This window comes from Tupaia chinensis, unplaced genomic scaffold (assembly GCF_000334495.1).
Source record: "Tupaia chinensis unplaced genomic scaffold, TupChi_1.0 Scaffold000674_1, whole genome shotgun sequence".
In the NCBI taxonomy this organism is placed as follows: domain Eukaryota; kingdom Metazoa; phylum Chordata; class Mammalia; order Scandentia; family Tupaiidae; genus Tupaia; species Tupaia belangeri.
The window spans coordinates 634,984-658,261 of record NW_006160197.1 but is presented as its reverse complement, the minus strand read 5'-3'; the positions used below and the strand labels follow the sequence as shown (position 1 = coordinate 658,261).

Here is a 23,278-nt window from a genome sequence, read left to right as displayed (position 1 = left end):
GTGTGTGTGTGTGTGTGTGTGTGTGTGTAACAGCCTATCCCAGAGACAAACTTGAAGTTATTTTTCATTTTGAATTTCTGTTTCATGAAGCTATTTTCCTCTACCCATTCTTTACACTAGCCTCCAAGTAGCAGTGATTTGGAGGAGAAAATAGTTTCAAGATAATGAAAATCTCATGTTATTTATATGCTGTTGAATAATAACTTTATTTATAAAAGGAGATCAATTTTGTAAATAAATCTGCAATGAATGGTAAAATCTAAATCAATTAGCAAAGCCATGGTAGCAAAGCTTTATCAGAATGCAAAAGAGAAAACTATCAGAAATGCAAAGAGAGACAGAGAGAGAGAGAGAGAGCACACAAAACTTGTATATTTTTACCAATGTCTCATACAATTTTCTGTTAAAAGCTGACTTCACAAAAAGCATGTAATTTCTCAAATTTTAGAAACTGAGCTGACATTAAAACATCACTTGGCATTTTTTAATGTGGTGAACAAGAATAACAAACGACAAGCCTAAGGCTGTGTGATTTCAACCTCAATATTATTACAGTATATTTAAAGTTAGCCTTGGTACTTAGCCTGGCTCTCACCTGGAATGACTGAAATTGTTTTCAGTGCTCGAAGAACTCTGAATGTTCTCAATGCCGAAACATTGCCCAGGTCCACAAACTCTGTCACATATCTGTAATAGGGAGTTCACACACAAACACAATGACAGAACACAAGAAAAGTTGGAGATATAAGGGGCCTACAACTTTACACCAGTTTCTTCTTACCTGGAATTACCGAAATAGTTTTCAGAGCTCTCAAGACTCTGAAAGTTCGAAGGCTGAAACATTGCCTAGGCTTACAAATTCTGTTACATACCTGTAGAATTAAATCAGAGTTACTGATGATAGTTTTGGCAAAGTTTATACTATGTAAAGAATTAGATCTGGGTTTGGCTTTTAGAGCCTCCTAAGTTTAACAAACAGAATTTCTAGATACCTTAGGGAGTCATATACTGAAAATTGCATTGATTGATTGATTGCTACAGGGTGAATTTGCTCACCAGAAGAGATAGAGGGTCTAAAGAAAGCACTCTTCATGGGGAACAGTTATGCTGCAATCTTATCTCCTCCATCTCTTCCTGCTTTCAGGTTTTGGGACACTCATATACACATCCCAGTGTGTTTCTCAAGCCATTGGGTCCAGGACTCAAACTGTATAGTTGGTCAATGGGATCTGGCTCTCTTAACCACCAGGCCATTGAGCCGGACTGCTGAAAATTGGTTTCAAGAATTTTTTTACATCAATGTAATTTTCACTAATATGAACATGCATGTTTGCAAAACTAATCAAAGTCCTGTTGTTTCTGCTTAATTGAAGTCAACATATAACTTAATTTTGATGGAGAAAGACTATAAGACATGACAGTAGTTCTATTTATTGTTCATTTAACAGATTCATTTATCTTGTAATATGTGTTAATATATATTCTGGAAATGTGAGGTATATAGTTAATTTGACTAACAAGAAAACTCTGCATTTAAGTTGTGTCACAACTTGGTTTATTCTGTGACTATTTTCATTCCTTTGAGCTTGTATAGTTTAAAAAATTACTCACACCATCACAATAACGCTGAAATCCAGCCAATTCCATGGATCACGAAGGAATGTAAAATCTTCCAAGCAAAACCCTCTTGCTAAGATTTTTATAAGTGACTCAAAGGTATAGATTCCAGTAAATGTATACCTAGGAAAAGCATCCAAGCCAAAATTAACAATCTGGTCTGAAAGGTTCAAAGAGCTGTTTTCTAGCATAGCCAATCCTACTCTTTTGTGATTTTTCAGGTCACTAAAATGTGGTTCCTTGTTTCTACTTACCAAAGAATCTGTTAGTTTAAGTAATTACACAAGCCTGAATAAAAGGTTAAACTGAATAGAAAGTATCATTGTCAAAAATTGGATCTTCGACATTTTGGATTTTACTTATGTATTTATTTTTACTTTGTTAGAGGGCCCATGCACTCACTGGATAGAGACAGAAGGAGAGGGAAAGTGAGAAATCACCGGTCCCAGAAGGGATGGTCATGCCACTATCCCTTCTCCTCCATTCTCTTGGGACTTTAGGTATGCATGCATATATGCTCAGTGAGTTTTTCAAGCCGCCAAGTCTGGGATTTGAACAACAAAGCTGGTCATGTAGAATCCATCTGCCGTAAGCACCACACCACTGACCAGTTTTCCTTAGGTTTTAGAACAATAGTTTCATGTATTTTATGGATAATGATCAAACTTGGTTCTCTAAAGCATCATTGTTTGATGACAGAAATATAATGCAAACCACAAATGTAATTTTCAAATTCCTAGTAGCCAAATAAAAAACTAAGAAGGATGGGACCAGCAGGTGGTATAGTGGTTATGGTGCTGGACTACCACATGGCTGACCCCAGTTCAAGTTCTGGACCTGGTTGTTTGAAAATCACACCAGGTACATGTGAGTGCATGCCCAAAATCTCAAGAGGAAAATGGAAAAGGGATTGTATGTGGCTACCCCTCACCCCAAGGTGATTCTGAGGTGATTTCTCACTTCTCTCTCACTGGCTTTGTGGTGAGCTCACATATCCCATGGCAAAACAAAACAAAACAAAAGAAAACAATCCTAAATTTTTATATATATTTTATTTTAGCCAATATATTTGTATGCTATGATTTCAACTATTATGACTAGCCAAATTTCACTGTCAATATCCACACCGTGACTGGTGGCTCCTTCATTGACCAGTACAACCGTAGAGGCAACTTAGCTTGGATTAATTTACTTTTAATAAAATATGTCATAATTTCTTAATGATTAGACTCATTTTTAGTTCTATTTAACATGTCTAATGCAAAAAATAACTTTTTTTTTGTATGATTCATAACAATCAGGCATATAGCTGTAAAGGTGCTCGACCAGCTTCCTCTACCTACCATGTGTATGTTCAAGCATAATCATGAGGAAATTGCCCATTCACTCAGTATTTGACGTGTAATTTACACAATTACCAAAATTCAGGAGCACACAATATTCACAAATTTAACTTTGTATCAGCTACTATCTTATGTAGCTGGGTCAAATTACTTAAACTTTCCTCAAATTCAAATTTTAGCCTCTCAAATTGTGGAAAACTGTTCTACTTGCTGTTTGGTGTAGTATAATTCTTTGAGTGTTGACAATGTAAGTTATTTCTGTTTCTGTTTCTTCCAAAAATAGTTGCGAGTTCTTGTTTTTCAACATGTACTCTTTAAAGTACAATTTAAATGTATTTGTCAGATTACTTCACCCAGACCACAAAGAATTTATTTACTTTTACTAAAATTCATTGTATTTTTTCCAGCCTACCATGATTTTATGTGAAAAATGTTGAAATAGTTATTTTTGAAATGTTTTCTATAGAAATTTTGCTCCTGAGAGAATAACTAACCACCACCAGATAAATCAGAGGCAAATGTATGCACAGACCTTCACATCTAGTTTTTCTATGTACATTCAGTCCCCTTCTCACTTGATTGTTGTCATGAAAAATACAAATTGCTACCTTTACTTAATATAAAATAGTTCACTTTTAGGAAGAGATGTTTTACGATACCAAGTTCATGTTTTCTTGTGTTCTATTTGTGTATGACATGTAATTACCATGCATTTCAATGTGGAGATATTGGTCTTTTAAAAAGCCTGGAGATACCTCACATGTATGTTGTTTATCAAATTAGTGCTTAGTGGTCTATGCTTAGGCAATTCTACTTCATCTATAGAGTTACTAGGAGAAAGATTGAAGTTCCTACTTGTATTCTTGATTTTGGAACTGTAAGAAAATATGAAGGAAGATTTGGAGTGTATGGTAAGGGTTGATAGCGGCCCATGGAAGAGTCCTAGAACTTAAATCAGAGACAGAGCCCTAGAGAGAACAGCTATTGAAAAATGAGTATTAGCAAACTGGGCTGAAAAAAGTGAGTGGGAATGAAGGGACCTTGATCTTCCTTGGCTGTGCTCCCACTAGGTTCCTAATCATGTGGTTGATTCTGCCACATGTAAGTTTATTCCCTGAGATGATGATGTCTGTAGAAGTACATGCTTTGCAAAATTCTTTCACTGTATAACGTGGTTCTCAGACCATTCTGTTTCTGCCATATCTTTTACAGGGATGATTCCTGATATCAATAACTTCTGTTTTTCATTTCAGAGCTGAGTTATCATCTTGTTTTTATTGGACTCATGGTTTTGGGGGACAGTCATCACTATTGTTTTGCTTCTTTTTCTACTACCTTGCTGTCAAGCTACTAGAGATGATGGATTAGAAAACCTTTCCCAAGGTTTCCAAATAAAAGATGCAAGTCAAAAACTTTTGTAAATCTAGGACTATTTTCATAATGAATGTAATCATCTCTAAATTAATACTTTTTTTAAAAAAGAGAGATGTACCTATCTCATAGTCCACTCTATCTGTCTTTTAATAATGTACAAATAAATGAATTTATACATATTTATTATGTCCAATAATTTCTACTAGGAAAGCACATGCAGAATATTATTTATAGTTATGTCTATTTTTTTAACTCCAAAGTTGGTAACTGAGAGTTCTTCCAAATGGTCTGCTTCAACTTATGAACTGAATTTTCTTAACACTTTCTAGAAAGCATTTTCAAGTTAGTATATTAAAAAGTCTTTAAGCAGTATATTAAATCACTAAACAAATAATGACTTAAAATAGTACAGTAATAATACAGTAAATCCACGTGGAAATCTATAAAATAATTTAAAAACAGAAATATAATATTTTCTATCATATCTTATCTTCTATTAGAATTACTTTAAAGAATATAACAACCAACAGGGCATATTAAATTTTTTTTTTGCTTAACCAGTCAAATGAGTAATCATGTTCTTATACTGTACCTATATAGTCTACATAACATAAACAACAACTGTTTGCCTAAAAAAAATTATTTCTTTGACACAAAGAGCTTCATATGTGACTGGCAATAAAATAATATTATGATGCAGAAATTTCATTAGTTTTTGCACATAATTTTCCCCAGGAAACTAATGCTTTAAAACAATGAGGGGCATTTATTTTGGTCACACTTGAAATAGAAAGTTTTTAGCAATTAAAAAAAATCTTAATGAGAAAATTAACAGAAAGTGTCTTTTTTTTTTTTTTAAAGTGTAACTGAGAAGGCTAGTTTAGCATTCTTAAGAACAATTGTGCTTAGATTTCCCGCCTTCCCCCCCACCCCCCGCCGTATTAAAATCCTGAACTAAACATTTCATTTTGATGACATTACACAAATGGTCCAGGTATCCATCGCAAGAAAGGGCTAGACCTGAGGCTGTAAAGGACTCAATGTCTCTAATTTTAAGTGCAAATGTTGGAAGAGACCAAACTGGGCAAGTAGCTTTTTGGAAATTGTTAATGTTTTTATAATTGTTCTGGTTGTGAAGAGTCATACGTTTTTAGTGACTGATCCTCATTGTATTTTCCCCTTAAGTCCTATTAGCTTTTTTAGTATAATTATTCAGAAGACATTTTTTTTTCTTTCATAAAACATTTTTACAATGTTTTAGAGTACTTTCCGTGGTTAACCAACCTGCAGTTAAAATACCTAGGTATGTTTTTACTAACTATTGGGTTGTCAAGAAAGTCTTGACACATTATTAGATAGAAAAACATAGGAGAATAAGCCATGACTTTTCCGACAACCTAATGTAACACTATAGTATATGACCAAAATGCCTAACACAATAATATAGAACTAAACACCTATAAACATTCTACCAGAATATATTAATAGCAATATGCTAGGAATAAAATAATTTTATTTATCAAATTACACAAATAATCAGTGCATTATATACAAAATGTTTAACTTTGATTGACTTTTTTTTTGGAGAGATTTTCACTGTAGGGCGCATGTGCTCGCCAGACAGACAGAGACAGAGAGACAGAAAGCGAGAAAGCACCCCCCAGGGGGGATGGTCACGCCGCAATCCCTTCTCCTCCATTCTCCTCTCGGGATCTTGGGCACGCATGCACACGTGCCCGGCGTGAGTTTTAAGCCACCGGGTCCGGGACACGAACCGCGGTCGACTACATGGGAGTCCAGTGACATAGCCATTACGCTAACTGCTGGTTCCCAACTTTGATTGACTTTTAAACTACGTGATCAGTTTAGTTTAACAGCAAGTTTATATTAATTTCTAACTGCTCTTAAAAATAATTTTACCATAAATTTTTTGGAAAAAAATACTTACCTCCTAGAAGAAAAACTCCCCAAAGAACTTTATCTTCTTTCATATTCTCTTTTTTTTTTTTTGAGAGTTTTTTTTCGCTATAGGGCACGTGCGCTCTCCAGACAGACAGAGAGAGACAGAGAGACAGAAAGCGGGAAATCACCCCCCAGAGGGGATAGTCACGCCGCAATCCCTTCTCCTCCATTCTCCTCTCAGGATCTTGGGCATGCATGCACATGCACCTGGTGTGAGCTTTAAGCCACCGGGTCCGGGATGCGAACCGCGGTCAACTACGTGGGAGTCCAGTGACATAGCCATTACACTAACTACTGGTTCCCAATCTTCTTTCATATTATGGAAATAATTTTTTCTTAGACAGAAGTGTTTAGCCTGACTTTGAAGAGTGGAAACTCTAAGATGGATCATGACTACTAGATTTTACTAGAGAATTTGAGTGTGCATTTTTCATTCCAAGAAAAAATTATTCCTACTTACTCTACATTCTTCGTCCAGTCTGGAGGGTTACTCAATGTCATAAATTCTTCTTTCATATTACGGAAATAATTTTTTCTTAGACAGAAGTGTTTAGCCTGACTTTGAAGAGTGGAAACTCTAAGATGGACCATGACTACTAGATTTTACTAGAGAATTTGAGTGTGCATTTTTCATTCCAAGAAAAAATTATTCCTACTTACTCTACATTCTTCGTCCAGTCTGGAGGGTTACTCAATGTCATAAATACACAGTTGGTCAAAATAGTGCACATGATAAGCATGCTGAATAAAGTAGATTATAGTTAAGGAATAAATGTAGTATATTATCAAAGCAACTTACAAATGATCCAATACAAGTAAGTGTTTATCAACATAAATTAACTGTAAAATTAATCTTATTTGCTTTACAACAATGGAAAAAAGTAAGAAGCTTCAAATTCTGTCATATGATCGTCATCCACACTTTTTCATCTAATTATTTGCTTACAAGACTAAATTTAATATAAAAGATCACTATTTGAAGCAAATGGGGATTTTTTTGCATTCTAGTCAGTCGTACAGAATTCCACAACAAAGAGAACTCTCCGAACTTTAATTAAAAGTGCAAGTGTCAAAGTTGTACTTTTGATATCATATAAAACCTCTGCTGATTAGAAAAGGTTAATGAATTCAATATAAAAAGCTTGAGAATGTATAGTCTGGTATATTCAAAGATTTCTTCGTCCTTTTCCCTTTAAAATATGAAGAACCAAAAACCCGTGTCTCTGGCTTCTTGTATCCAGTCCACATCATATCTAAACAGAAAAGCACTACTCTGAAGTCTCCTGAGAATTTGCTGTAAAAATTTCTGTTGAAATTTTAATCCTCACTTCACTGCGTACTCTGAATTCTCCTGAGAATTTGCCGTAAAAAATTCTGTTGAAATTTTAATCCTCACTTCACTGCAAGGAATTTTGATTATTTTGGGTAATTTTTAAATTTTGAAATAAAAATATTTTTCAACATCAAGCCATAGAATTAGAGAATTTCAAATGCATCTCAAAGATTATCAGTCTTACTTACCCTGTCCCTACATTGCTCAGTCTTTCAGCTTCTATATAAGCATGTTTTGGGCCTACTTATATAAAATGCTCATTCTTGACCTGCCTCGAAAAATCTATACTATCATCACGTGACAATTTTCTTGACATATATATCCATTCTCTTTTCCATATGCTTCTTGACTTGCATTGTAAGGAGTTCAAAGTTCAAAGAGTTTGATATTATCATATACATCAGTACATAATAAAAATTTAATAAATATTTACTGAAAGAAGATAGAAGAATGAAGAAAGAATGACAGAGGAAAAAAGAAGGAAAGAAAGAAGGAAAGGAGGAAAGAAGGAAAGAAGCATAGAAGGATAGATAGATACAACGGGGAAAGATATGAAGCCAATAAAGGCACAGAGATTAAGCATTTGTAACACATCATAATACTAACCACAATAAACTACATTTCTTTAATAGTGTTTCTTGTGGTCCAAAAGAAGTTAGGAGAAGTGTGAAGGAGATCTTTTATTGTTTCTAATATGCAATGTATTTCATTTTACACATATACTATTAAGGTTGCATAATTACTTCTAGAACCATAATGGTCATCTATAATGATCTTATCCATAGTAGAAAAAGAATGAAAACAAACCAATTAACAGATTATCTCAATCTCAAAGAAATTTCAAATATCTAAAAATAACAATAATTTTTAATTTAAAAACAACCATTAGAAACAGCATTAAATATTTCACATAAAAAGGATATGAATTTACCAAAATCTTAATAGCAATTTTCCTAACAGGGTTTAGCGGAGTTAAAATATACAAGGCAGAGGTGGCACTGAATCGGAAAATTGCCTTCCCTTTATTCAATACTATAAAAGTCTGAAAAAGAACACATGAGAAAGAAAATACTAAATTAGCTCATGACTTATCTGAACACCTTATGCTTATGAAAAGTAATTACTTTTTTAAACAAATTTGTTTGTTCAAACTTGTTTGTTTAAAGCAATTGGTGACCATAACTATAATAAAGATATATAGTTTACTGTTATCATATCTTTCTCTAAGACTCCAACTTGATGATACAACCTGAAAATCCTGGGACCAGCGATTAGCGTAATGGCTATTGTTGCTGGACTCCCATGTACTCAACTGTGGTTCACAGCCAGGACCCGGTGACTTAAAACTCACGCTGGGCACGTGTGCGTGCGTGCCCAAGATCCCAAAACGAGAATGGAGGAGAAGGGATTGCGGCATGGCCATCCCCCCTGGGGGGTGATTTCTTGCTTTCTGTCTCTCTGTCTGGCAAGCGTACGTGTCCTATAGCAAAAACCTCTACAAAAAAAAAAAAAAATCCTACACAAAATTTTTTATCAAATTGTAGGGTAGCTTTACAGATTCCAATTCTATTTAAAGCTTACCATCTGTTTCCAGCTTTGGTAACTTTTCAGATTTTTCAGTACACATTGCTATTAAAGCAGTCTTTTATAAATATTTTAATTGTTTCAAATGTTTAAAATCCAACATTTATACAGAATTCCTGTAGTCCGTAATTTTTTATGTTAGTATTCCTGATTTAAAATGTCCAAGCAGGTTGAATCTTTGATAATTCTATATATGTACTGACAAAGGATCAACTTCTCAGCTAATACTGAGCAAGGACAGCTACACTGAAAATGAATCTGGGGTTCAGAAAGAAAACATTTAACAGACACAAGAATGAAAAATGATCTGTTGAGGATAATGGATATGGTAGCAACTTTTACTTGACTGACATGCAATGCATGTATGCATTGAAAAACCATATTGCAGGCTGTAAAGATGTACAATGATTAAATGTAAAATAAATTAATTTAAAAAAGAAAATTCATCTGAAATACATCATATCAAAGAGTATTCCATAGCTAAAATTCCATGACCTGAAAATTATAATCAACAACTTAACATTTAAGCTATGCTACTATTTGATTACCCACAGAGTTCCTCTAGGATCATCTTTTTTTCCCCACCAGCATCATCTCCATGCCAGCCAATTCAATGAACTTGACCGTCTCACTTCTAACCTGTCAGACTTTCTTTCTGACTCTGAAAAACGAGTGTCACAGAATCTCAGAGGAATGTAGTACCTAAGAAGTCATCTAACGCAAACTCCTTCCCAGTTCAGAGAAATGTCTCCGTAACAGATGTGACAATAAAGTCCCACCCATATGATACACTATTATGTCAGAGGTTCTTAAGTCTGCTTACATCTTAGAATGTCTGGGAAAAGTTTTCAGTTGCTGATAGCTAGGTCTTACTCCTGCTTAATTGAATCAAAGGCTCTGGGAGATGAGACCAGAAGGTGGTATGATGATTGAGTGCTGGATTCCCGCATGGTCTACCACGGTTCAGTCCTGGACCTGGTAACTTTCTTTCTCACTTTCCCTCTCTGTCTCTCTCTGTATGGTAAGTGCACATACCCTGTAGCAAATTTTTAAAAAATCTATAATAATGATAAATAAAATTAAATAATTCTTTAAAAAAAAAAAACTATAGGTATCTGAGGGATGGGCATGAACTTGGGAATTTTTTAAAATTTCCTCAGGTGATTGTAATATGCAGGCAGGGTTGATATCTCTTTTCTCTGAGAATGTTCTCAGCTATAAAAACCACCCCCTCCATTATGTCTTTTCAGATAAATCACGCTGCCTCCTGACCACGCCTTAGTTCCTTTTTTTTTTTTTTTCTGGTAAGTCATGGTATATTAATTTGCACTCTTTTATGTGTTGCCTGTAATTACAATCAAGTAGCAATTTACATGTAGTGTTCATTCCAGTGAGGACCAGGTTATAAGTTGTAATAAACTGTTGAATATAAAGAGCCTGTAAGCTACTTTTGTTCCATTTTTTTCCCCACAGCATTTAATAGTGTGGTTTGTAAATAAGCACTTGTTTTAATGAAATGTGGTTTTACTTGTTAGCTGCCATTTACCTTTAAGTCATTATTCTATATATCCATTTACTCAGTAATATGTTTTTACTCTTTAATGACTACATGCCATACATTCATATTCACTGACAATATGCTCTGGTTAGGAGACAGAAACATTTATACTATTAGTATAAAGGGTAGGGAAAATAATTTCTCTTTTCATTGCCCTTTTGTATTTCTGACTGTAGAGCTAAAAAAAAAAATACTTGAATAACCATTTTCCATAAGCTAGCCTCTATAAATTTGCACAAAGTTATGAAGCAAGCAAGGAAACTTTTCTTTTCTTGGAGAAGATTATTTGCAAAGGGGAGTGAATCTTGGGAAGCCTGCCCTGTAAACACAGAAGCATTAAAATCTAGTCATGAACTCCCATTTAATACTATAGTCAAACAATCAAGTCCACTTAGGTGTGCAACGACAGCAGTAACATAAAGTGAATTTACTCATTCTTTTTTGAAACTATTTTCGTGAAAAAAAATTTTCACTCTAACATTAGGAGAGGTTTTTATTTTGAAATATAAACTCCAAAAGCAGAGTGAACAAGAATAAACTCTTTACTCAAATATGAAACTCTTTGCTTCTCCTGCAAGATTAGCTTTCGTAGTACTAGTGGCATAAAGATAATATGCCAAGGACATTTTCACTGCATTTATAAGTTCTAGAACAGAGCAGGTCTTAAGAACAAAACCTCCATTTAGTTCTGGGAAAAAGACACAAAACTCCGAGTTCTGAGAAGTGAGAAATAAACACTAATGTCCTGGATATTGAAAGAATTATAAGAAACAAACTTGAAATTTGGAGCTCTGATGCTATTGATACATTTACCTAAACTGAAAAGTACTTGAGAAAATGATAGATGATTAGGAGAAGGATAAATAATGCCAGTTCTTTCTTTTATTTCTTTTTAAAAATTTGCTAGAGGATGCATGTGCTAGCCAGAGAGAGACAGAGAGAAAGAGAAAGTGACAAAGCATCACCCAAGAGGGATGGTCATACCACAATCCCATCTTCATTTCTCCTTTCAGGATCCTTGGCACACTTGCCTGCTGTGTTTTTCAAGCTGCTGGGTCCAGGATTTGAACTACACGGTTGGCAGTGTGGGACCCAGTCAGCCTTAAACACCATACCACTGGTTGGCCCAGTAGTGCCAATTCTAAAGTTAAATTTTCCAAGTAATGATAAGCAATGATGACTTTGAAAAATATAATAGTACTACACTTTTCTACCAACACCATGAATGCTATACGTGGGAGTATGTTAAACTGATTATTTTCTACTCTAGAATGTCACTTGCTTCTTTTTCTTAGGTTAACGTAGATCTTACAAGTTCACTAAAATTTTTACTACTTTGAAGTGAGAATAAGCCTTTCATCTCAATGAATAGAATCATATCAGAGAATTTTTAAAATGACACAACCAATTGTTTTAACATTCTCCTTTGTTATATTAATAAACACCATATATAGCTTTGCTTAGTCAGTAAGAGCTCTGGAGCCTGATTGCATGGGTTCAGATACTGGAGCTACCACTTATGGAGTGTGACCTTGGGCAAGTTACTTAACCTCTCCTGGCAGTACTTCTTCATCTGTAAACAGAGCCTACCAATAATACCTGCTTCACTGAGAACTAAATGAGTTAAAGCACTCAAGCAGTGTCTGAAACCACATGAGCATAAGAAATGATAGCTATTATTATCATTGCTACTATTCTTAAGCTATTATCCTGGTCAATTTACATTGTGCTTTAACTCATCTGATTAAAATAGGTGTTTAAAATATATTGCTAATTAATAGCAGCAAACAGTTACATAATGCAGTTTAAAAAAGACTTTTATTATTGTATATAATTAACATAGCTTCACACCATATTTTTAAATTGCAGAACTTTGACCATTATCTTTTTGCATTATTTCTTGTTATCCTAAGAATCACAAAATATTTTCTCTTTAATAACACCTCATAGATACTTTTTAGAGAAAAGCAGTGCACCAACAGTAAAGAAACTGGTCAGCTCTCTCTCGAAATGGTTTGTGGCCACACGAGTAGATCAGGGTCCAGGTTTGGCTCTTTATATTTTATTTTTTAGATTTTTTGCCATAGGGCATGTCTGCATGCCAGAGAGATGAGAGAGACAAGGGATGGCCATGCTGCTATCCTTTCTCCTCCATTCTCCCCTTGGGATTTTGGGCATGCACTCGCATCTGGTATGATTTTCAATCTGCAGGGTTTGGGACTCAAACTGCTGTCATATGGGAGTCCAGTGTTTTAACCACTTTGCCACTTGCTGTCCCCAGAGAACAATTCTATTTTTATTTATTTATTTATTTATTTATTTATTTATTTATTTATTTATTTATTTTTTGGTAGACGTTTTCGCTATAGGGCACCGGGACGCAAACCGCGGTCAACTACGTGGGAGTCCAGCGACATAGCCATTATGCTAACTGCTGGTTCCTGACAATTCTATTTTTAGAAGACGATTCACATTAACAAATCTTGAAAGCCCAACACATAAAATCAAAATGCCAATATATTTATTTACAGGGAGATATATTACTATTACTTGCGCTGAAATGATTATAATGGCATAACCAGAATATTCTTTCCTATTAAGCAGATCTTTGGGAAGACAAATTATAATCAGACATTTTCTTTTTTGGAGAGGTTTTTGCTATAGAGTGCGTGCACTCGCCAGACAGACAGAGAGAGACAGAAAGCGAGAAATCACCCCCCGGGGGGATGGCCACACCGCAATCCCTTCTCCTCCAGTCTCCACTCAGGATCTTGGGCATGCATGCACACGCGCCTGGCGTGAGTTTTAAGCCACCGGGTCCGGGACGCAAACCGCGGTCAACTACGTGGGAGTCCAGCGACATAGCCATTACGCTAACTGCTGGTTCCCAATCAGACATTTTCTTAACAAGCAAGGAGTCCAAACGAGCTGACAATCAAATGATGCATAACATTTAATGACATCTTTCCTGAGTAACCCAGAATAGACCCTTCCACAACAAGATGGCTTTGCTATTGAGAGTAAAATGCTTTCAGTGCAACTACTAAAAACATCTCTCTTCCTTAGAAAATGCTAAAGTTTGTATCTTTTTTCTCCCTTAGTGTTATAAAATGGACAATTCCTTTTCTTAAGTGTATTTCCTTTGTTTAGGTAGCAAATACTGTAATCATAACAAAATAAATCAAGCCCATCTCTTGAAGATATCTTGCAAATGGATACTTTGATCAATAGTTCTCAAAGGAGAATATTTTTCCAGATTCTTGGGAGATATCTTATTTTCATTATCTTATGTAATAGTGTAATAACTAAATTTTTTCTTGATCAGTTCTATAATAAAGAAAAATTAAAAAAAAAATTGAGAGCTTTTGGTATAAGGTACGTGCCCTCACCAGAGAAACAGAGAAAAATAGAAAGTGAGAAATCACCCTTACTGAGGATACCCACATCACAATCCCTTCTCCTCCATTCTCATGTCAGGAGATTAGGCACACATGCACATGTGCCCAGGGTAAGTTTCAAGTCGCTGGGTCCAGGACTTAAACTGAAGTTGACTATGCAGGAGTCCAGTGTCTTAACTACTAAGCCACCTGCTGGTCACAGAATTGACATTTGTAGGAATATATAAATATATGTTAAATTTCACCTTTCATGAAATTAGTTTAAATGGGAAAAAATAGCCTATTTATTTCAATTTACTTTTATGACTTTAAATAAAATGTTTTAAAGCTTGTTACTTCAAGTGTGACCCATGTACTAGTAGGACCAGTATCATCTCAAAGCTGTAAAAAAAAAAAAAAATGCAGACTCTCTGGCCCCACACTAGACCTATGGAATCACAATCTGCACTTTAATAAGCTCCTTGGGTGTTGAGTATATGTGTTCAACTTTGAAAAGCAATCCTTTAGCTCAATAGGTCTAATGCCATGTCTGAACGGTTAATTGTCATTTCATTTAGCTATCACTGATATTATAAATTTAAATTATATACTACTTAAGGAATGCAACTCCTTCACTCATTGCTTTTAAAGTATAGTCAGCTTTAACTGATGAAGGTTTTTAATATCTTCCTTAATCCATAAGACATCTTAGCTATTACATTGATCTGTTTTATGACTAGGGATGTGAAATATAAATTATGGTTGTCAGGTGCCAAAATACTCAACTATTACAGGATACATGAAGTCTAGCATCATTTTTTTATATTTTCTATAAAATTTCACCAGGCCAGTTTAACTATAGAAACTAGCTAATTCTAACAGAAATATGAGGTTATTTTAGCATTAAGCAGACATAATCATACCGTTGATTTGAATCATGTATAGATGATGAAAGCTTGAAAGTTTTTTCTTGATCTTCTAAGGTTAACATTTTTTCCACTCTGAAAGACTTCTTTTTAAAATGTTATTTATCATTATTATTATTTTTCAATTTGCTATAGGACACTTGCACTCACGAGAGAGAGAGAGAGAGAGAAAGAGAGAGAGAGAAGAAGAAGGAGGAGGAGGAGGAGGAGAGGGAGGAGAAGAAGGAAAGTGAAAAAACAAGCTACTAGGTCCAGGACTTGAACTATGGTTGGCCATGTGAAAGTCTAGCACCTCAACCACCATGCCACTTGCTGGCCCTCAGGATGATGTTTTAACAGTATGTACCTGTCCCAGAATCTAGCCTGTCACAATTGGAATAAAGTCAATGAAGAGGACCCTAATTATATTGCTTGTTAATGGACAAAAAATAAAATAAAATAAAATAAAATAAATTCTCTGACTGAGTATGCTTCTCCATATATTATCTGCTTCAAGGTAGGTGATAAATAGAAGGTTATTTATTATCGTCTAGAAGCAAATAATTGTGAAGACTTGGGCCAAATAAGTACTAAAAGATACAATATAAAGTAAATCTGCCAATAATCTTTTTGTATGTATAACTATTACTCTTACTTATCCTGTGCTTAAACAATAACAGATATTTTGCTTTGTAGATATCACTTTTAATTTCGACTATCTCAGTTGTGGTGACAGTGCAGAAACTGATCATTGCTTTATATCTCCTTATTGTCATCTACTCTTGACTTCATTTCTTACAAATGTTATTATACTATGCTTAAAAGAGAGTGTTCATCAAGAGTACTGTAACATCTTTTACTAGAAAAAGTTTATGGTACACTATGTATATAAGCCCCAGAAAAAGATATTAAAGTTACTATAGGCTTTCAATAGACTCATTGAAAAATCAAATCAGCACTCACTCTCTTACTGATATAGTACGGGTCCAGGTCCTCCAGGGGCTCTGATACCATCTCTGGAGGAATGTCTCCATAAATGAATGGAAGGTTCTTTCCAGCTTCCAAGTCACTATTTGGCTTTGGTTTGTTTTCATCATCATCTTGTTCTCTTTTGGGCTTCTTGGCTTTCTCTTCTGCAGCACGTTTTTCGATAGCAGCAAGAGATTCTCTAGTAAAAAGGCGGAAGCTTTCAGGTCCCGGGGGTACCAGCAGTGTCTGTGCCATCTTTTCATCCTGCACATTTAATTACGTTTAGCTTCTTGCATAAGAATTGCCTACAATAGAAAAAAATAAGGACTAAGAGTTAGGAAAGCAAGTGATAAAGTAGGAATAAGGAAATCAATTAAAATGCCATTTAATGTGTTTTGTTTTAGTAATTTTAAAATAAATAGGGGGTTGTGCATTTTTTTTTTTTGGAGAGGTTTTTTTTTGCTATAGGCTGCGTGCGCTCTCCAGACAGACGGAGAGAGACAGAGAGATAGAAAGTGAGAAATCACTCCCCAGAGGGGATGGCCACTCTGCAATCCCTTCTTCTCCATTCTCCTCTTGGGATCTTGGGCATGCACGCACACGTGCCCGGCGTGAGTTTAAGCCACCGGGTCCGGGACTCGAACCGCGGTCAACTACATGGGAGTCCAGCGATATAGCCATTAAGCTAACTGCTGGTACCAGGGTTGTGCTTTTTATGCTGTATTGTGAATTGTAACCTGACAACATCATTTAATCTAGTTTTTTTTTTTTTTTTTTCCTTTGGAGAGGTTTTTTTTTTTTTGGTTATAGGGCACGTGCGCTCGCCAGACAGACAGAGAGAGACAGAAAGCGAGAAATCACCCCACAGAGGGGATGGCCACGCTGCAATCTCTTCTCCTCCATTCTCCTCTCGGGATCCTGGTCACACATGCACACGCACCTGGCGTGAGTTTTAAGCCACCGGGTCCGGGACGTGAACCGCGGTCGACTACGGGGAATTCCAGCGACATAGCCATTATGCTAACTGCTGTTCCCCATTTAATCTAGTTTTTGATAAACTAACCTTATAAATCTGTCTAAAGAGGGTTTTGAGACCTTGGGGAAAAAATAGAGTATAACTTTATTAAAAGAGTAATACCAGGAATGCATGTTAACAAAATTGCTTAAGGGAACCAGCAGTTGGCGTAATGGCTATGTTACTGGACTCCCACCTAGTCGACCGCGGTTTGCGTCCTGGACCCGATGGCTTAAAACTCACGCCAGGTGCGTGTGCATGTGTGACCAGGATCCCGAGAGGAGAATGGAGGAGAAAGGATTGCGGTGTGACCATCCCCCCTGGGGGTGATTTCTCGCTTTCTGTCTCTATGTCTCTATGTATCTCTCTGTCTGTCTGGCGAGCACAGAGAAAGCTGTCAGGTCCAGGACTTCAAAAAAAAAATTTGCTTAAGAACCCAAGATGCCTTACCCCCCTTTTCACAGCTTACTAACTCCTCAAGTAAAGAAGCACTGGTTACAACACAATTATGTCATCCATTCCTGACTCATAAAAATCTCAGGATGATGAAGGAAGTTCTGCCCAATAAACAAACTGACAATCCAAAGTTCTGACTGTCAGCACCATCCATACCTGCTACTCCAGAAAAAATCCAGATTACCAACAGCAAGAGGGAACGCTACTGCTTCCAGAAAAATCTACCCACCTTTTGTAAGTTTCTTTTTTCTTATTTAAACAATTTTTTTCTTTAACCATGATAGGGTACTTGTGCACACACGTGAGGTAGGAAGAGAGAGTGAAGGAAAGGTGGGAACGGGAGAGGCCTCCTCTGCAGTGCCTCTTCGTCCTTCAGTTTCGCACCATGACCTTCCTCTGGTCTGCTGGGGCATTCAGAGCATGCCCAGCATGATTCGGACTGACCGGGCAGGGAATTTGAACCTTGCTAGCCTGTGGGATTCGGCTTCTCTTGAGCAGCCCATTACTACCGTGACATGGAGCTTGCCCATTCTTTCTTTGATTAAGTCAAATTCTAGTTTCCTTGGTCTCTGCACCTTTTCTCTTTCTGAGGCAATGTGGAATGTTTACTTCCAGTCTGCTGCCCTCCAGCTATTCCAAGACAACTTTAACAGTCTTCCAGAATCTTCCATTTAGTGTAGTGGTTAAGAGCATGGATTGTGGAGCTATACCTGGCTCTGCCACTCATGAGCTGCATGATCTTGGAAAATGTAACCACTCGTTGCCTCAGTCTTACAATGGGGTTAGTAGGAGAACTGACCACTTGGGTTACTGTTAGGAATAAATGAATTAATTTATGTTAATTGTCTAGAATAGTTTCAGAAATTAGTAAGTACAATATTAGTGTGAACTATCAAAATCAAATTATGATCAGTTCCACTAACTGTTTTCCCTTTACTATGATTTCAACATTGACAATACAAACCATTCTTTTACTTTTTAAGAATTATGTATTTGATTTTATTAATTATTAGTAGTAGTATTTTAAAAGTGCTACAGCCACAGGGCACATGTGCTCATGTGAGAGTGAGAGAGAAAGAGAGGGAAGGAAAGTGAGAAAGAAAGCTGTCAGGTCCAGGACTCAAATCACAGTCAGTCATGTGGAGTCCAGCGCCTTAGTCACCATAGCACTTGCTGGCTCCAGCAAACCTTTCTTTCTTAAACAAGCTGTTAGTGTATTGGGAGCACAACTGGCCATGGAGCTTCAGGAATGCACTGAGAAGTGTACAGTACGTGGGCACATTCACGCATGCCTCCCCAACAGCTGGGAGAGGAAAGAAAAGAAGGCAGAAATGTGGACCGGCCCTGTTGAGTTTCTGAGGAAAAGGAAAGAGTTCTATCTGCCAGAAGTATGACAAGGCTGTCAAAAATACAGGAAATCAACTACATACAGTTTGAAACATAAGTAATGAGGCTGTTTTACATTACACCAAAAATTACACTTAATGAATCAAGATATAAAATAGAAATGGTGATGAAATACGATGAGCACATTAGTCGTCTCAGAATTCACAAGTACAGCATTGAAGGAATCCTCAGAGTCATTTGTGATTTTTTTTCTATTCCCAATTATTCCCCTCCCCCCCACATTTATTTTAGACTCCATAGTAATTTATCCCTAAATGGCCTTCTAATTCTTGGCAGTTTACCACATGCATGTACTTGAGCTCACAGAGAATGAGGAACTCTGGACCTTTTAGTAATATGAGAATGGCAATATGGGTTATACTGTGTGTTTTGAGTTTGTACCTGAATTGCCAGATGCCTGGTCTACTCTGGTGGGGTGATATATTGCATATTATATAATATATTAGGTGTGCTTTTTCTTTGAATTTGTGTTTATTTTTGCCATTATAGTTTTTGCTACTATTAAGGTATACTCTAAATAAATTGCATAATTTAAAAATAAAAACAGGCTTATTGAAAAAGTACACTATTTTCCTACTAACATTTTTTTCTTTCTTTTCTTTTATTCTTTTTTAGTTTTTGCTATAAGGCACAAGGGTTCACCAGAGAGATGGAGAGAGACAAAGTGAACAATCACCTCCTGAAGGAAAGGCCACACTACAATCCCTTCTCCTCTAGTCTTCTTTGCAAAATCACACCCAGAGTGATTTTCAAGCAGCCAGCAGGATTCAAACCTTGCGGCTGATAATGTGAGATCCAGTGCTTTAACCTCCACGCTACCGGCCGGACCCCTACAAACTCTTAAAAAAATTTTTTTTCTTAGTGAGGAAAGACATTATTATTATTATTATTATTATTATTATTATTATTATTATTCTCCATCAAGTGGCACATGAATCTTAAGGTTGGGGAGCAATTTTATTTTATTCAAAAATCAATTACCTATTTATTTTGTGCCCTTTAAAATGAAAGTGCTAAGTGAAAATGAAACAGCATGACAAACATATCTAAAAAGATGTTTACGTCTGTGAAATACTGTTGCTTTTGTAGGAGAAAAGAAAGGCTGCTTTTATATGAGCATTTGGTTGAACTGATTTTGGCTTCTTTATTGATGATGAAAGACATGCTGCTATTGGAATGGGAGGTCTGGGTTAGTTAGTATTGGGTTCACTATTAATAATAGTTTGACTGCGTCGTTCAGTCTTCTCAGCCTCAATGTCATGGAAGCACATCATCATATTGGTGGAAATACGCTGGTACAGAGAAATAACTAATTATACTAATTTTACTTCATTGAAGTTTCTTTATTCCCAAGTTTTCAAAGTAAAATTAGATTAAAAATATCTACTGTGGAATTCTGTTGATAATCTTCACAGATTATTCTGATTTCTATGAGATGTTGTAAAACAAGATACCATCACAAAACATAAGAATTTCTTTAGAAGAAATACTTTTTGCCTAGCTGTGGTTACACAATGCTCCATGATGCTGAGGCCTATGGGAGGGTCCCAGGGTCACATCATAGGGTTTCCTTGTGCATACCATGAGTCACGTGTGTGGTTTCTGCCCCCCACCTCCGCTCCAGTCCTGTTGGCTGAGGCTCTGGGGGGGACTGAAACACAAAGACACTGTTAGGGGTTCCCCTTTCTCTCTCTCACATACTCACACTCCCTTTATCTCTGCCTCTCTATCTCATGGAAGATACCAATCAATAAAATTTTTTAAATATTTAAAGAAAACAAACAATTCTTTACCTTCTTGTTCACTTATCAAGAGCTAGAATAAAAAAATGAAATCATGGTCAAAGTAAATTCTGAAAGTCACATACTGTTGTCTTCACATCCTGAGAAGACACTCTACTTCCAGACACTCAGCTTGTCCAAGGGAAATTAGGGGGTACCTGATATTTAGATAGGCCTAGACATTAAAGAATTTAGTATGCAGGTTCCCCCGTAATTTTGTTTATCAGCTTTACATAGTTCTTTGGAAGTTCTCTTTTCCATCTTTTTCCTCTTCTTTCTTGTTCTTTGGGAGCTCATTATACAAAGCTCTTACATAAGTTTATATTCATATTAGATCAGCCTGTTAAAAATTAATTCTTACTGGTGTCTTGGTGTGGGAAATATATTATTAATAAATGTATGTGCATTATAATTTATTAAAATATATCAAATATAAAATACTAAATTTTCTGCAGAACCAGCTTTGCAAGGACAAAAAAAGACAAGAAAAAAATCTGAGGAGATGATCTCTGATTAAAAAACGAAGATCCTATGAGTGTGAATGTATGTGAATAAAGCCTTCTGTTAATCAATATAATGAGTGTGGTTCAATCTATCCTGTTATAGGAATGAATTGCAGTTTCAAATTTGAAAGATCTTTTATTCAGGAAATATTATCAAGGAACTATTATGTATCAACACTCTTCTAGACCAGGCATCCCTGGTCCCTTCCCTCTAGGAGCCAACGGACCAGTGGGAGAGACAGATGTTTATATATGTGATGATAATACAACTATATATAGCTAGTTATTGTCTGGGGCTTACAAAAGGTACAGGTTTATTCTTCTAGGGGAGGAAGGAAGGGCTATAATTCAGGAAAATTTCCTGAAGTCATTATGCGGAGTAGGTTTATTAGACTAGTTGGAATTTGACAGGGCCTAGTAGGTGGCAGTATGTAGGGAATGCTTGCTAGGAAGATCCTAATATCAAGAGAGACACACTAAGCAGGGCAGCATGTGGTGAACGTTCCTCCTTTCCTTCCCTCTCTGTCTCTGTCTCTCTCTGGTCAGTGGATGTACTTTCTAGAAAGAAAAAAGAGAGAAAGGAAAGAAAAAAGAGACAAAAAAGAAGAAAGAGAGAAAGAAAAAAGACGGGAAGGAAGGAAGGAAAGAAGAAAGAAAGAAGCAGAGAAAGAAAGAAAGATGGGGACAGCACAAAGTACGAGGGTGACCCTAGAGCAACAGTTCCAGGTGTTTGGGTTTACAATCTTAAAATTATTGAAAAATCCAGAGAGCTTGTGTGTGTGTGTGGGAGGGGAGGGGATTATCTATTTATACTTACAATGTCAAAAATTAAAATAGACAATTCAAAAATATTTTAAAATTACAATAATAATAAACACTTGCATGTGTATATCAACAACAGATTTTTAATGAAAATTCATTTCTCCCCGAATGAAAAGAATCTGGTTAGAAGAATGATTTTGTTTTATATTGAGGCAAATCTCTTCACTGTCTGACTTAATAAAACACACCAGATTCTCATGTCTGCCTCTGTGTTTGATCTAATGTGATATGTTGTTTTGATTGAAGTATAGAAAAGAAGTTGTCACATACATATGAAAGGACTTCAAAACATTTGTGGAAATTAGAATTAGAGTATGAGTTTATTTTGATGCAAAAAAACTGCCATCGTAGTTTATTAAATTAATTTTAATGTGGAATCTGAAACCATATCGATGAACTTTCAATCTCTCTTGCCTTAGAGTGGATCTCTTAACTATTGATGTATGATTTTGTACTACCATGTGCGGGTCTTTTGGAAAGTATCAGCACATTGTTATGTAAATTTTCCAAATACTGACAAATTTTATTATATAACATCCAAAAATCATCTTTTAAGAAATATTTTCTTGGGGCCTGCTGATGGTGTAGCGGTTACATCACTGGACTCCCACGTTGCTAACCCCGGTTCAATTCTCTGACACATTGGCTTGAAAATCACACCAGGCGCATGTGTGTGCCCAAGATCCTGGGAGGAGAATGGAGAAGGGATTGTGGCATAGCCATCCCCCATCTCACTGTCTCTGTCTCTCTCTGTGGTGAGTGCACGTGCTCTTAAAAAAAAAAAGACGAAACATTGTCCTTATTAATGGTAGAGCACATGCACATGTGTGTGTGAGAAAGAGGAAAAACCAGAGATAGCACCCTTCACAGGGTCTGGGCATGTGGCTATCCCCTTCCTTAAGTCCTACAGTCCCGTTGGATCTGGGGCACTAACATATAGACCTGGAGTATTTCAGGGAACTGGGGATTTACATTGTCTGTCGGCGCCAAGTGGAATCTCAGTTGTTCATTTTTTTTTTTTTTTTTTTTTTTTTTTTGCTATAGGGTGCATACACTCCTCGGAGAATCCCCCACCCCTACCCCAGGGGATGGCCATGCTGCAATCCTTTCTCCTCTGTTCTTTCCTTGGGATCCTGGGCACACACATGTGCCCAGTGTGAGATTTAAGTTGTTAGGTCCAGGACTCCATTTGTGGTCAACTACATTGGAGTCCAGTGACATAACCATTACGCCATCTGCTGGTCCCTGAATCCTACTTCTCTGGAGCAGCAC

At 36.2% G+C, this 23,278-nt stretch overlaps 1 protein-coding gene across 3 annotated transcripts in view; it reads right to left on the bottom strand.

The window, feature by feature from the left end:
- LOC102467834 (sodium channel protein type 3 subunit alpha) overlaps nucleotides 1-23,278 on the bottom strand; it is a 130,849-nt gene that overhangs the window by 82,213 nt on the left and 25,358 nt on the right. For 2 of the 3 annotated variants that reach the window (XM_027776490.1, XM_027776491.1), the window contains exons 1-3: nucleotides 6,757-6,797; nucleotides 1,612-1,740; nucleotides 596-687 (exon numbers count right to left, since the gene is read on the bottom strand). In XM_027776490.1, the coding sequence (XP_027632291.1) occupies nucleotides 596-687; nucleotides 1,612-1,740; nucleotides 6,757-6,797 (262 nt within the window). Of the gene's footprint in view, nucleotides 1-595; nucleotides 688-1,611; nucleotides 1,741-6,756; nucleotides 6,798-6,956; nucleotides 7,047-8,552; nucleotides 8,672-16,016; nucleotides 16,328-23,278 lie in introns of those variants that run through there. The other variant, XM_006160252.3, reaches the window with a different exon arrangement.